Genomic DNA, 13,433 nt, shown 5'->3' on the forward strand with positions numbered 1-13,433 from the left:
CTCCTATGATCCGGTTTGGTCTAATTATTGTGCGCACCAATTTTTTTTGAACAAATTGACTAAATTGCCCGTGTGCACCGTCTTGGGGTGAAAAACGCTCTAAGTCGGCAACACTTCTTTAGTTCTTTTATCAATTGGAAATATTATTCCCACTATTATTTGTCTATTTCAATTTGGGGCTTCTAGTTCTGATCAATTGATTCACTTTTCGCAATTTAGGGTTTCAACGACACTTCCAGATTCTGACGTCGAATCACTCGCTATTTTGCCCCAAGTAAATCATAATGGTTAGTCTTCTGCAATTTCTCTCTTACTAATTTCTGTATTTATTTTGTAATTGAACAACTCGCATACAACATTCAATTCTAATCTTGAATTCATAATATTTTCAATTAATTGTTGGGAAACCTAATTCCCCTAATCACTATTCTGAATGTAATTTGTTGTTAATATTGTATGTTCATATGTTTACTGCGTCTTTTTTGTTTATAGTTGTATTTTTTATTTTTTTATTTTTTTTTTGCGTTTTTCTGGATTTAAGAGGAGTTTTTTTAGCATGATTGGGGCAAACGTTATGGTCTAAACAATCGAGGAATAGTAATAAGGAAGAAAATCGTCTAAAAATTTGAAAAATTAGCTATATTTTAGTGTGCAAATATGGGAATGTGGCCTACCTTGTACATGGGAGCAAATCGATCTTAGGCACGGCTACACAGTTAGTCGTTGCCTGTATTCTCTGCAATTAGGGGCTATTTTGAAGTAATGATACTCCGTATTACAGAACCCTATATGATGAATTGACTAGTTGAATTGGTTTGTGTTGAAGTGGCACTTAGTAGTTTTTGATTTCAAGGGTTTGTATTAGGAGGTTTATCTCGGAGGTGTTGTGGATTATCGGTGATTGTTTAGGATTTCGATTGTCTCAATATAATAAGTTCAAGTTATATGATGATGTATTTAATCAATTTTCTGAACGTTTTAGTTTGCTATTATGAACCTTGTCAACTGCACTTTCATATTGCCTCTTTTGTGTATTGGCTGACTTTTCTACTTTTGTTCCAGGCAACTCTTGCCGATTCTTTCTTGGCCGATCTGGATGATTTATCAGACAATGAAGCTGGTGCCGTGGTAAGTTCATTACTTTTAGACTTTTAGTCTTAATCTTATCCTACATTTTTTAATTAGTGTGTTAAGAGGGTGTTAAAAATTGAATTGTGATGTCAAGGTCATAATGAGAGTATTTACAAGTAGAAATTATGTTGATAGTTTGTTTGTCTTAAATAGTTTTTGTTTGTTTCTTTTGTAGGTTGAAGAAGATGCTGATGCTGATAACATGGAGGAGGATATAGACGGGGAGTTAGCTGACATAGAGTCTCTGAATTATGATGATCTTGATAGCGTTTCCAAACTACAAAAATCTCAACGTTACACTGACATAATGCAGGTAAGATGATGAACGTTACATGTTTACATTTGGTTTTTGACACACTGTAGGAGTTCTTGTGACATTGTTATGCTAATTAGTTTCCAAATTATTTTAAAGCAATTCAGCAGTTATGTTTATAGGTTTTATTATATTTTCAGATGCAATCATAATTTTTTTCCTCTGTTGTGAAAGATGGATTTTGCTTCATTTAGTTATTTGCATGGTTTTCATCCTGTGCTTTTTGTTTGGTTTGCTGAAAGTGCTGACCCTAGCTGCTGAGGCTCTCCCTTTTTATGCTGGGCCCCTTGTCTGCTTATCTTGTTTCAATGCTTAATAATTTTTCCAGGGTGAGAAAAGTTGTTGGGGGGGGGGGGGGTGGAGGAGGAGGAGTTTTTAATTGGATGTTCAAATGTACTGATTTTTGAGTTTTATTTAGCTATATGGTCATTCATAACTTGCTCTTGAATTTGCAGAAAGTTGAGGATGCATTGGAAAAAGGTTCAGAGATTCCTGATCATGGAATAGTTTTGGAAGATGACCCCGAATATCAGCTGATTGTTGACTGCAATGCTTTGTCGGTGGATATTGAGAATGAGATTATTATTATCCATAATTTTATCCGTGACAAGTACCGTCTAAAGTTTCCCGAGCTTGAATCTCTCGTGCATCACCCTATAGACTACGCTCGTGTTGTGAAGAAGATTGGTAATGAAGTGGACTTGACCCTAGTTGATCTGGAAGGGCTGCTGCCTTCTGCCATTATTATGGTTGTTTCAGTCACTGCTTCAACCACCAGTGGTAAGCCACTTCCAGAGGATGTTTTACAGAAGACTGTCGAGGCGTGTGATCGTGCAATTGAGCTTGATTTAGCCAGGAAAAAAGTCCTTGATTTTGTTGAAAGCAGAATGGTATATATTGCACCTAATCTTTCAGCTATTGTTGGAAGTGCTGTTGCAGCAAAACTTATGGGGACTGCTGGAGGTTTGGCTGCATTAGCTAAGATGCCAGCTTGTAATGTTCAGCTTCTTGGGGCCAAAAGGAAGAATTTGGCGGGCTTTTCGACTGCGACATCTCAGTTTCGTGTTGGATATATTGAGCAGACTGAGGTATTTCAGAGTACGCCCCCTCCTTTGAGAATGCGTGCATGCCGTCTTTTGGCTGCAAAGTCAACCCTTGCAGCTCGAGTAGATTCAACGAGAGGAGATTCAACTGGGAAGACTGGAAGGACATTACGAGAAGAAATCCGTAAGAAGATTGAGAAGTGGCAAGAGCCTCCACCTGCTAAGATCCCAAAACCTCTTCCTGTGCCTGATTCAGAACCTAAAAAGAAAAGAGGTGGGCGAAGGCTAAGGAAGATGAAGGAAAGGTAGACTTGTCATTGGCTTAAAGTATCAGGTTGCTTTCTTTCCATACAGTATTATATTAAATGTGTTCTTGTCCTGTTTTGCAGATATGCTGTCACAGATATGAGGAAATTGGCTAACAGGATGCAGTTCGGTGTTCCTGAAGAGAGTTCTCTAGGTAAATTCCTCAGTTTAGTGTAACAAATCCTAAATCTTTTTTATATGTTTCCTTGTGTAGTATTCAGGAAATCCAGGTATATAATTTGAATAGAATGCTGATAATCTAGGCAAGCTACTGAGGGTACATATTCATATTAGATAACAATTTCTAAAGTTACCTTTGTTACTTTATTCTGGCGCAAATCAAGTTCAAATTTTAATATTCTGATGTGAGTTATTTATTTTAAAAAATATTTTTTTGATCAATTAGTTTCCTTTCTAAGAATAATAGCTTATCTTACCATTCATTTTCCTTTTGCTAAGGTGATGGTTTGGGAGAAGGTTATGGTATGCTCGGTCAAGCTGGAAGTGGGAAGTTACGTATGTCTGCTGGTCCAAGCAAGCTTGCGGCAAAAGCTGCTAAGAAGTAAGTTTTTCTCTAGTTACTTAGTGCTCGGAGGTTGGTTTTTGAAATTGTGTTGGGGTAGTTGACCTATAATTTTCTGACACTTCATTTGTTGCTTTTTTAAAACCAGATTCAAGGAAAAGCGCTACGGAAGCAGTGTTGCTACCTCAGGGTTAACTTCAAGTTTGGCATTTACCCCTGTGCAGGTCTGTACCTTATTTTCCCTTTAGTTGATTTATACAAGTCTCTTTGTCCACAATTATTGTACTTAATTTTTTTTTTTTTAGTTTGAATTATACCTTGTGAGATTTGATTAAAATTTTGCTGCTGATGTTGATTTTCTGTTTTACCTTTTTGGCAGGGCATTGAACTTTCAAATCCACAGGCTCATGCACATCAACTTGGTAGTGGAACTCAGAGTACATATTTTTCTGAGACAGGCACATTTTCAAAAATCAAGAGTAACTTGAGTAGAATATGAGCTTCTATAGGTATTCAAACGTTTGTCCGTATCACTTTAGTGCTTTATGGAGAGTGCAAGTTTACTATGTAAATTGAACATGTTCAAACAAATGTTCTTAACTATCAATGTATCATTAAGCTACCAGGTTAAGATTGCAAAATTTTGTAGCAATTGTTATCTTTGAGGTTGAAGAAAATAGAAAAATCTTTTGTCTATCTTCAACACGTGTACATGACTTTATGATTCTCATTATATTTGGAACATATTCTGAACCTGAATTGCCAAGAAAGAAGTATAAATATTATGCTCATGAAAATAATTTTTAGTGAAGGACATCTTTTGGGGTTTTTAGTGAATTACTTCATATCTTGCTCTTCACAATCAGCCAAGCAAGACACACCAACAGCGTTTGCCTCCCCCTCGAACACCTCGGTATTCTTTACGTCGATAAACCATTCTTAATTTTTGCCTTAAATTATGCAATATGACTTGTGCTTTCCTAATAAAAAATTAAAAAAAAAGTTAAATAATGTAAACTAATTATGAATTATGTTGTACTTTAATGTTAGATTTCAAATATATTTATTTTCTTATTTTATGTGATTGATTCCATATGAGACTAACATTATAAAATGAAGGGAGTAATATATTTAGGCCTAATCAAGTAATCAGTAATCAATAGTTTCATCATCCTCTTCTTTTGTTTTCATTAAAAAAAAAAAAATGTAATCAGTAATCAAAATAATATCTACCACATGAGCCACGCTATTAATTGAATAGGGTAAAATATTAGCGTTACCATGTGGCCCATGTGAAGTGTATCACAATGTGATCTCTTCTCCTAAACTCGCGGGTTCTAATTTTTATGTACATTTTATTGGCACTACTACTTATATGTAATGTGGTCGTTTGGTTAGAATAGTTCGAGTATATATTTATGACAGTACAGTACGTACTCATATGTTAATATATTTTTTCCCCCCGCAGAGAAGAGTAATATTTACGTGGTGTAATCAAAGGATTGAAAATTATCCATACGTATAGGAACTTCTTTAGGCATTCTACTTGATGGAGTGACTCGAATTATTTTTATAATTAAATTGATTAATAATTTAGATCACGTAGATGTGCACTCAATATTAAATCTCAAATGCATTAATTCAAGAATGACACTTATCTTAAGATGAGAGTAATATTTAACACTTTCTTATTGTAGGCTTAATCTGATGAATAGTTTATTAAGTAACTAATTAAATAATGAAGCTAGGCAGAAGTTTTTCTATATAAGCTCATCACACACAAAGTCAAATGGCCAAGTACAGAGTAAAAGAGGGTGCAATAATATGGCTAGTCAAATAATTTCATCTGTTTTTTCACGAGCATTGGTCTCTTCAACTCGTTCTACTCTTTCTCAAGGTACTTCTACTCTTTAGAAATATATACTAGCATTATTTTGAGTTGCTCTGCTAATAACTTATCTTGTTTGACATAAAGATTGGTTTGATTGAGCACGTACTATAAAGTTTAAACCCAATGTTGCACTAATAAAGAACGGAGGAAGTAATCTAAAGACGTAGTACAAAAGTAATATTGATCTTAGAGTCCTTACTAGTCTTTGTATTGAGGTGAACTACATCTGTCATATCATGAATTAACCTGTGAAAAAAAATGCCTCAGTTCCATTTATTTGTTCTAGGCTAATGTTGCAGCATCTGTATTTGTTGCTTAGGGAGAGCTTCTCGGTTGAGAAGAGTAGTCTGCAGATACAGCACAACTGCAGCCGCCGAGGAACCCATCACTCCACCAGTAAAGGTGAAATATACTCAGCTTCTAATCAATGGACAGTTTGTTGATTCAGCTTCAGGTGAGATTTCCACTGAACTATGATTCTATGAATCAATAGATTAAATTTCATCCATGTTAAAGGTAATATAACAATTTGCTATGTGGTTTAGGTAAAAAATTCAAGACGAATGACCCTAGAACAGGTAATGTGATTGCTGAAGTTGCTGAGGGTGATGTTGAGGATATCAATCGCGCAGTTGCTGCTGCTCGCAAAGCTTTTGATGAAGGGCCTTGGCCTAAGATGACTGCTTATGTAATTTACTAGTATTTTTCTTTCTTTTCAAATTGTTTCTTTCTCTGAAGCTCCTATTTTGTGTAGCTAACTTTCAGCCTTATCATTCTACAGCAAAGATCACAAATCCTGTTAAAGTTTGCTGATCTACTTGACCAGCACACTGATGAGATTGCTGCCCTTGAGACGTGGGACAATGGAAAGCCGTATGAGCAAGCTGCTAAAATCGAACTACCAATGTGTGCTCGCATAATGAGATATTATGCTGGTGGGTGTAAAATAGGTGCTTTCTTAGCTGTTTTATAGAAAGAAAAATTTGTTTTTGTGTTTCCTAACGGATTTGTATGTTCAAATTCCTCAGGATGGGCGGATAAAATACATGGTCTAACTATGCCTGCTGATGGACCTCATCATGTACAAACCCTCCATGAACCCATAGGTGTAGCAGGACAAATTATCCCATGGAATTTCCCTCTTCTCATGTTTGTGTGGAAGATCGGGCCTGCATTAGCTTGCGGCAATTCTGTTGTTATGAAGACTGCAGAACAAACACCATTGACTGCCCTTTATGCAGCAAAACTTCTCCATGAGGTACTATTATCTGCCTGGTCTTTGTCCTCTATACGACACTATCTATTACAAGAGTTTCTCGAGTGGTTCTGTGATGTTTCTTCACTTAGATGAACACAGAAAGATATATTTAGATTGGATTAGTATAAATATAGGATTAAGGCAGGTAATCCAAATAATATCAGAGCTAAACTATTCATAAAATCTATGTTGCTTAAGGTGAAACTTAGTTTGCTTTAAATCAATAATAACATATAGATGAAATAAAACTTAACTCGGTCTAATATTTTTTTTTTTTTTTTTATCAATGTTGTGGCAGGCCGGACTTCCTGATGGTGTTCTAAATGTGGTTTCTGGTTATGGTCCTACTGCTGGTGCAGCTCTAGCATCTCACATGGATGTGGACAAGGTAATAATGACTAATAAGCACCGTGTTTCATAAAGCAGAGAGGCTATGTTAACCGTATACTGCTATCTATGAGCATGCAGGACACAGCAGATAAGAGTAGTTATGCAGGGTCTTTGTGTCTAGGACTGTTAGCTGACATATACTTCGCGTTGTATTGTTGCAGCTGGCCTTTACTGGATCAACTGAGACTGGAAAACTGGTGCTTGAGTTGGCAGCAAAGAGTAATCTAAAGTCGGTGACTTTGGAGCTTGGAGGAAAATCACCATTCATTGTGTGCAAGGATGCTGATATAGATAAGGCTGTTGAACTCGCTCACTTTGCCCTTTTCTTTAATCAGGTTAGTGGAACAATTTTGTGTTAGTTAAATTAGTCTGTTACTTTTATGCTTTCCATAACCCATATGTGTATATATTCATAAGGATATGATTGTTTTTGCAGGGACAATGCTGCTGTGCTGGCTCGCGTACATATGTACATGAAAGTGTATACGATGAGTTTGTTGAGAAAGCAAAGGCACGTGCCATAAAGCGTGTTGTTGGTGATCCATTCAGGAAGGACATTGAACAAGGTCCTCAGGTATGCAAGTTGTAAATTGATTTAAAGTACACCTTATTACAGCAGTTGGAAGACTTCAATTCTGAAATACTCATTATATTTCGGGTTTCTCAGATTGATTCAGAGCAATTTGAGAAGGTGATGCAATACATAAGATCCGGTATTGAGAGTGGAGCTAAGCTCGAAACAGGAGGACAACAATTAGGGTCAAAGGGATTCTACATTCAACCCACTGTATTCTCCAATGTCAATGAAGACATGCTGATTGCAAAGGATGAAATATTTGGTCCTGTTCAATCTATCTTGAAGTTCAAGTGAGTTCATTCTTTATATTCATTAAAATCTAAAATACCCTGTTATATGACAGGATTATTTCTAAAACACCTGTCTCATCATCTATTATGTAGGGACCTTGGAGAGGTGGTTCAACGAGCCAATGCTTCACCCTATGGGCTAGCAGCCGGAGTTTTCACCCAGGATATAGACACTGCTAATACCTTAGCTCGGGCCTTAAGAGTTGGCACGGTGTGGGTGAACTGCTTCGATGTCTTCGATGCAGGCATTCCGTTTGGTGGTTACAAGATGAGTGGACAAGGAAGGGAGAAGGGAATTTACAGTTTGATGAATTACTTGCAAGTCAAGGCTGTGGTTACTCCTTTGAAGGATCCTGCATGGCTGTGAAAGCACACACAAATTATCAAAATTTTCCCTCTTTTTCTACAGGATTACTCCATTGTCTGCAATAAGTAACACAATTTTTTGTGCCTTAGTTTTATTTTTGTGGTTCATTGTTTTTTTTTTCAAACCTTTTTTTTTTTTTTTTTTTTTTTTTTTTTTTTTTTTTTTTTTTTTTTGAGGAATTGTGGTTCATTGTTTGTGTTGGGTGGAGTGAACTAAGCAATTTTGTAATGATGAAGTCAATTGGCAAAACATTAACAAAAGTGACACTAGTTCCTCCCATACATCTCAAATTTTCAACTTTTTTTTACTAAATATATTGTCGATGACCAAATCACGTGTCAAACAGTTCTATTTTGCAAGTACTATAGTGTTTCCATTTCTTTTTTGCAAGTTGCGATATTTAATATTTACTCTCTTCATTCTCACATGTGTCTTATTAACAACTTCCAAATATTTAGAAATAATCAAATAAAGTATAATCATCTGGATATTGATGTAAAGTAACAAGCAGACGAAGTAGTGGATATTATTTGATTTCCTTATATCATACATGTTGGTGGTCTAATCAAAACAATGTCCAAGCCCCAAGGTACCACTTAAAGAGAATATTGAGCATTATTTGTCTATATAATAGTGCTAGTTTATTATCTACTGTCTACCAACCAGTATTCCCTCCGCATAAATTAATAGTCGTTAACACCTAACGAAAATAATTAGTATCGTCACCAATTGGATGTTGGTGTAGTGGTGATTGGACTACACTTCCCGCAACAAAATTTGGAGGGAACTTGAATCTAACCATTCAAAATTGATCCCGAATTTGGATTAGCCATAAAACGGATGGAACACCAAACAAAAAAAAAAAAAAAATAATAATATCGTACCGTATAACGTCATTTCCAAGTTTTTAGAGATACTATTAGTTAAATCCTAAATGAACAAATAATAATGCATTGATATTTTAATTGATCGATAATATGAAATGAATAAAGTACGGAGTATAAATTAAGAAGTTATTTAACGTTTCCCATTAATTGATAGTTTAAAGTATTAATTAATGGAAGTAGATGGAGTTATAGCAGCATTTTCTATATAAAGTGATCACTAACCAGAATACAAAATGCTCTTGCTTTGGTGTCTACTACTTCAAGTGGTGGGTTGCTATTGCTAATGTCTTCTCTTTCTCTCTCTCTTTTCACTCATATCTTTTGTTAATGTTTATGCTAATTAATTTAATGAGTTTTGTGTGTTATAACAGAAGAAAAGGAAGTGAAAATGGCAAGCCAAAAGATCTCATCTTTCTTATCTCGCACATTGGCTTCTTCTTCAATCCGTTCCCTTTCACAACATGGTACTTTCTAAGCTCAATATATGTTCAATTTTTGTTACGTATTTGAATGGCTAAGGGTAGAGCCGTAGAGATGTAGACTGGATTTGATCCCGGGTTTTGAATATTGTCTTAAATCTAAGTAATTAAGTTAGTTGATATTCACGCTACTTTAGTGTTTTGTTAGTAAGGTGAACTTCTCAAGTTCACTTAGCTCATGTATTGGTTGTGGACTTGTGGTAAGTGAGATAAGATCTATTGTTTCTTTTTTTTTTTTTACAGTTTTTTAACTTTTATGCTCTAAATTATTACCGCACATAGCACATTTATAAAATTGTTATACAGACTACAGTGTATTTTGAATGTTGTACCTTAAAATATTATAGTTTGGCTTTTTTTTTTTTTTGAAAGTTTTGGCTTTTTATATTTGTTGTCACATGGGTAAAGATCCATGCTACCGAGCTATGTAATACTTCCTTCGTTTTCTCTTACTTGCAAGTTGCAACACAGTCTTAAGATACTTTATGAAATGAGGTCAAAGAAAAAGTTTAACACCAAGAATATAGAAGGCTCAATTTAATTGATATCAATAGAACTATATATCAAACAATTATCATAGCCTCATCTCCAAAAATATATAATGATGTCTTGTTTTATGAATGAAGAAAGATTAATCTAGTCTTGTAAGTTGCAATGAGCTATGCAAAAACATTATATATTATAAATTGACTAATGATGCTTATAATAAACATTCCCTTTAATTAGAAGTGTTGTGAAAACATGTAAAAAAAAACTTCAAAATATATGCATGCTTAATTTATATCAATAATCCATTTATTTCAAATGTATGGTATGTTAATTATTCTTTTGTTTAAGACTGATGCTGCAGCTTCTGTAATTGTTCAGGAAGGACTAGTCACTGCAGAAGAGTGGTGAGCAGATACAGCACAGCTGCTGCCACTGAGGATCCTATTACTCCACCTGTGACTGTAAAATATACTCAGCTTCTTATCGACGGAAAATTCGTGGATTCTGCATCAGGTTGAGCTCCTAATGATGACCAATCAGAAGAGAAAATTACTAACAGTTACTGAGCGCGATAATGATTAATAGCTTTCCATCTGTTTCAGGTAAAAAATTCAAAACATACGATCCTAGGACAGGAAATGTGATTGCAGAAGTTGCTGAGGGTGATGCTGAGGATATTAATCGTGCAGTTGCTGCTGCTCGCAAAGCATTTGATGAAGGGCCTTGGCCTAAGATGACTGCTTATGTAATCAGCTTGTTTCTTGCATTAAAATTGATATTATTAAAGCCACAGTTAAACAGCAGTAAATAAGTCTATATTTTTATTTTTCAGGAAAGGTCAAAAATTCTGTTCAAATTTGCTGATCTACTTGAGCAGCATACTGATGAGATAGCTGCTCTTGAGACTTGGGATAATGGCAAGCCATATGAGCAAGCTGCTAAAGCCGAATTACCAATGTGTGTTCGTCTAATGAGATATTATGCTGGTAGGTGTTGAAATAGGCTTAGGTGTTATTAACTTAGCATTGCCTCTTTTTTTCTGTCTTGAAGGTCTAATTCACCAATGTGTGTTTATTTAATAAGATGAAGTGTCCTTAGTATTGGAGGATTTAAGAATTTATATTAGGATTATGTTTTTTTGACAATTTTTTGATGTTGGAATTTCTTAGGATGGGCCGATAAAATACATGGTCTAACTGTTCCTGCTGACGGACCATATCAAATGCAAACCCTGCATGAACCCATAGGGGTAGCAGGGCAGATTATCCCATGGAATTTTCCAATTCTCATGTTTGTGTGGAAGGTTGCACCTGCCTTAGCATGCGGTAATACCATTGTTTTGAAGAGTGCAGAACAAACACCATTAAGTGCAATCTATGCTGCAAAGTTACTCCAAGAGGTACTTACACAGTGAAAAGTCCCAAATATGCACCTCATCTTTTCATCTATTCCAACTTGTTTTGCTTCAAATATTCTTTGTAATAGATGTTATGGACTTAAATATGGCTGAATAGACAAGCTAAGTACTACTGATTGAGGAATTATTCCACAGATTAGCATTAGAATTGATAATCATACTGCAGAAATATTTCATCTTCAATAGGCTAAATTAGGTTCTTGATAGAATGATTTGATCATCATACTACATCTTTCCTTGGGAAACTTGATTATGTGTTGCAAGTGTCGAATCTAAACCAATCAGTCAAAAAAGAGAGAAACCGTGGATCATCATACTTTTCGAGTGATATATAAGAAATGTATCTTGATTGAAGTTTGCTGGTCTTAATATGTTCTGCTGCAGGCTGGACTTCCTGATGGTGTCATAAATGTGGTCTCTGGCTATGGTCCTACAGCTGGTGGAGCTCTTGCTTCTCACATGGATGTCGATAAGGTTATAACCAGCACCTTGTTGAAGTTTGTCTCTTATATGATTCAAAATGTCAGTCATGGATGTCCAAGATAATATCACCAAACAAATTATAATTAGTACTCATCTTATATACATTGACAATTTGACATAACATAACATTCTGCATTGCAGCTGGCTTTTACCGGATCAACTGTGACTGGAAAATTAGTGCTTGAGATGGCATCAAAGAGTAATCTAAAGCCGGTAACGTTAGAGCTTGGAGGAAAATCTCCTTTTATTGTGTGCAAGGATGCTGATATAGACAAGGCAGTGGAACTAGCCCAGTTTGCTCTCTTCTTTAACCAAGTAAGTCGCCTTTCATCAATTAGTCTAGGTTTATTGGGTCATATTACAGAATTTCAAGGGTCATTTCCATTATTTTCTCAGGGACAATGCTGTTGTGCTGGTTCTCGTACATATGTACATGAAAGCGTATATGATGAGTTTGTTGAGAAAGCAAAGGCACGTGCTATGAAGCGTATTGTTGGTGATCCTTTTAGGAAGGACATTGAGCAGGGGCCTCAGGTAAACAAATTGGCAATCATAACTGATACATTTGCATAATTTCCTATACATGTTGAGTACATGATGCTTGTTTTTATAATGAAATTCTCACTTTCTCTGGAATGCCTCAGATTGATTCAGAGCAATTCGAGAAGGTGATGCAATACATAAGATCAGGTATCGAGAGTGGAGCTAAGCTCGAAACAGGAGGAGAACAATTAGGCTCAAAGGGCTATTACATTCAGCCTACTGTTTTCTCCAATGTCAATGAAGATATGTTGATTGCACAAGATGAGATCTTTGGTCCTGTTCAATCCATCTTAAAATTCAAGTGAGTATCTTTAATTTACACTAGCAAGTAGCAACTAAGTTAAAAGCCTTATACTTGCATATTTTTTACCATTCTGAGATATATTTATCATATACTTGTAGGGACATACAAGAGGTGGCTCAACGAGCCAATAACACACACTATGGATTGGCAGCAGGAGTATTCACACAGGACATTGACACTGCTAACTACTTGGCTCGAGCTCTCAAAGTAGGCACGGTTTGGGTTAACTGCTACGATGTATTCGATGCAGCCATCCCCTTTGGAGGGTACAAGATGAGTGGACAAGGAAGGGAGAAGGGTATATACTGTCTCATGAACTACTTGCAAGTCAAGTCTGTGGTTACACCTTTGAAGGATCCTGCATGGTTGTAGAAAAAACACACATTATCATTGTTCAAGTCATGTGGTCCTGTTTTTCTCAGTTACTTCTACAGATGAAATAAAGGGAGGCATTTTTTTGTGCATTTTATTTTTTCTGATTTATTGAAATTGCAATTTGATTAACATCATCTAGCCTTTAAACTATGCCATCTTGGTGCAACTGTAATACTATTTTCACTAGCTAGGCCTCTAGGTATCGAATTATTTGCTGTATAATCAACCCACTTTAATTATACAAGTAATCATTTAATGACTCAAGTTTAAGGGCCCAATGTTGGTTAAAATATGACCATCATAGGGTAGAGCCCGGCAATCGGTAAGGTATACATCATTAAATTGAAATTAGTTGTCACATTATGTA

At 35.7% G+C, this 13,433-nt stretch overlaps 3 protein-coding genes across 3 annotated transcripts; all 3 read left to right on the top strand.

The window, feature by feature from the left end:
* Window positions 1-131: 131 nt before the first annotated feature.
* On the top strand, window positions 132-4,019 carry LOC145601691 (U4/U6 small nuclear ribonucleoprotein Prp31 homolog). The gene is made up of 8 exons (XM_081657750.1): window positions 132-287; window positions 1,063-1,128; window positions 1,307-1,444; window positions 1,900-2,792; window positions 2,877-2,947; window positions 3,253-3,355; window positions 3,465-3,540; window positions 3,696-4,019. Exons 1-8 carry the CDS (start codon window positions 285-287, stop codon window positions 3,813-3,815), a joined length of 1,470 nt encoding a protein of 489 aa, XP_081513876.1. The 5' UTR covers window positions 132-284; the 3' UTR covers window positions 3,816-4,019.
* Window positions 4,020-5,140: 1,121 nt separating this feature from the next.
* Window positions 5,141-8,205, top strand: LOC145601344 (benzaldehyde dehydrogenase, mitochondrial-like). Its single transcript, XM_081657344.1, has 10 exons — window positions 5,141-5,213; window positions 5,527-5,661; window positions 5,753-5,895; window positions 5,989-6,142; window positions 6,236-6,465; window positions 6,764-6,853; window positions 7,017-7,190; window positions 7,292-7,429; window positions 7,523-7,722; window positions 7,816-8,205. Exons 1-10 carry the CDS (start codon window positions 5,141-5,143, stop codon window positions 8,087-8,089), a joined length of 1,611 nt encoding a protein of 536 aa, XP_081513470.1. The 3' UTR covers window positions 8,090-8,205.
* A 1,105-nt stretch (window positions 8,206-9,310) lies between these two features.
* Window positions 9,311-13,065, top strand: LOC145601031 (aldehyde dehydrogenase family 2 member B7, mitochondrial-like). The gene is made up of 10 exons (XM_081656943.1): window positions 9,311-9,440; window positions 10,323-10,457; window positions 10,547-10,689; window positions 10,777-10,930; window positions 11,114-11,343; window positions 11,746-11,835; window positions 11,986-12,159; window positions 12,241-12,378; window positions 12,489-12,688; window positions 12,790-13,065. Exons 1-10 carry the CDS (start codon window positions 9,365-9,367, stop codon window positions 13,061-13,063), a joined length of 1,614 nt encoding a protein of 537 aa, XP_081513069.1. The 5' UTR covers window positions 9,311-9,364; the 3' UTR covers window positions 13,064-13,065.
* The last annotated feature ends 368 nt before the right edge of the window (window positions 13,066-13,433 follow it).

This window comes from Chenopodium album, chromosome 21 (genome assembly GCF_948465745.1).
Source record: "Chenopodium album chromosome 21, dcCheAlbu1.1, whole genome shotgun sequence".
NCBI classification, from domain to species: Eukaryota; Viridiplantae; Streptophyta; class Magnoliopsida; order Caryophyllales; family Amaranthaceae; genus Chenopodium; species Chenopodium album.

Bases quoted from the DNA above. Each gene is read 5' to 3' on its own strand.
- LOC145601031 (XM_081656943.1), top strand. From the start codon at position 9,365: ATGGCAAGCCAAAAGATCTCATCTTTCTTATCTCGCACATTGGCTTCT. The intron at 10,458-10,546 runs GTTGAGCTCCTA...CATCTGTTTCAG, and splicing joins ATTCGTGGATTCTGCATCAG to GTAAAAAATTCAAAACATAC. The intron at 12,689-12,789 runs GTGAGTATCTTT...ATATACTTGTAG, and splicing joins CAATCCATCTTAAAATTCAA to GGACATACAAGAGGTGGCTC.
- LOC145601691 (XM_081657750.1), top strand. The intron at 1,445-1,899 runs GTAAGATGATGA...TTGAATTTGCAG, and splicing joins GTTACACTGACATAATGCAG to AAAGTTGAGGATGCATTGGA. The intron at 2,793-2,876 runs GTAGACTTGTCA...CCTGTTTTGCAG, and splicing joins CTAAGGAAGATGAAGGAAAG to ATATGCTGTCACAGATATGA.
- LOC145601344 (XM_081657344.1), top strand. From the start codon at position 5,141: ATGGCTAGTCAAATAATTTCATCTGTTTTTTCACGAGCATTGGTCTCT. The intron at 5,896-5,988 runs GTAATTTACTAG...ATCATTCTACAG, and splicing joins GGCCTAAGATGACTGCTTAT to CAAAGATCACAAATCCTGTT. The intron at 7,430-7,522 runs GTATGCAAGTTG...CGGGTTTCTCAG, and splicing joins ACATTGAACAAGGTCCTCAG to ATTGATTCAGAGCAATTTGA.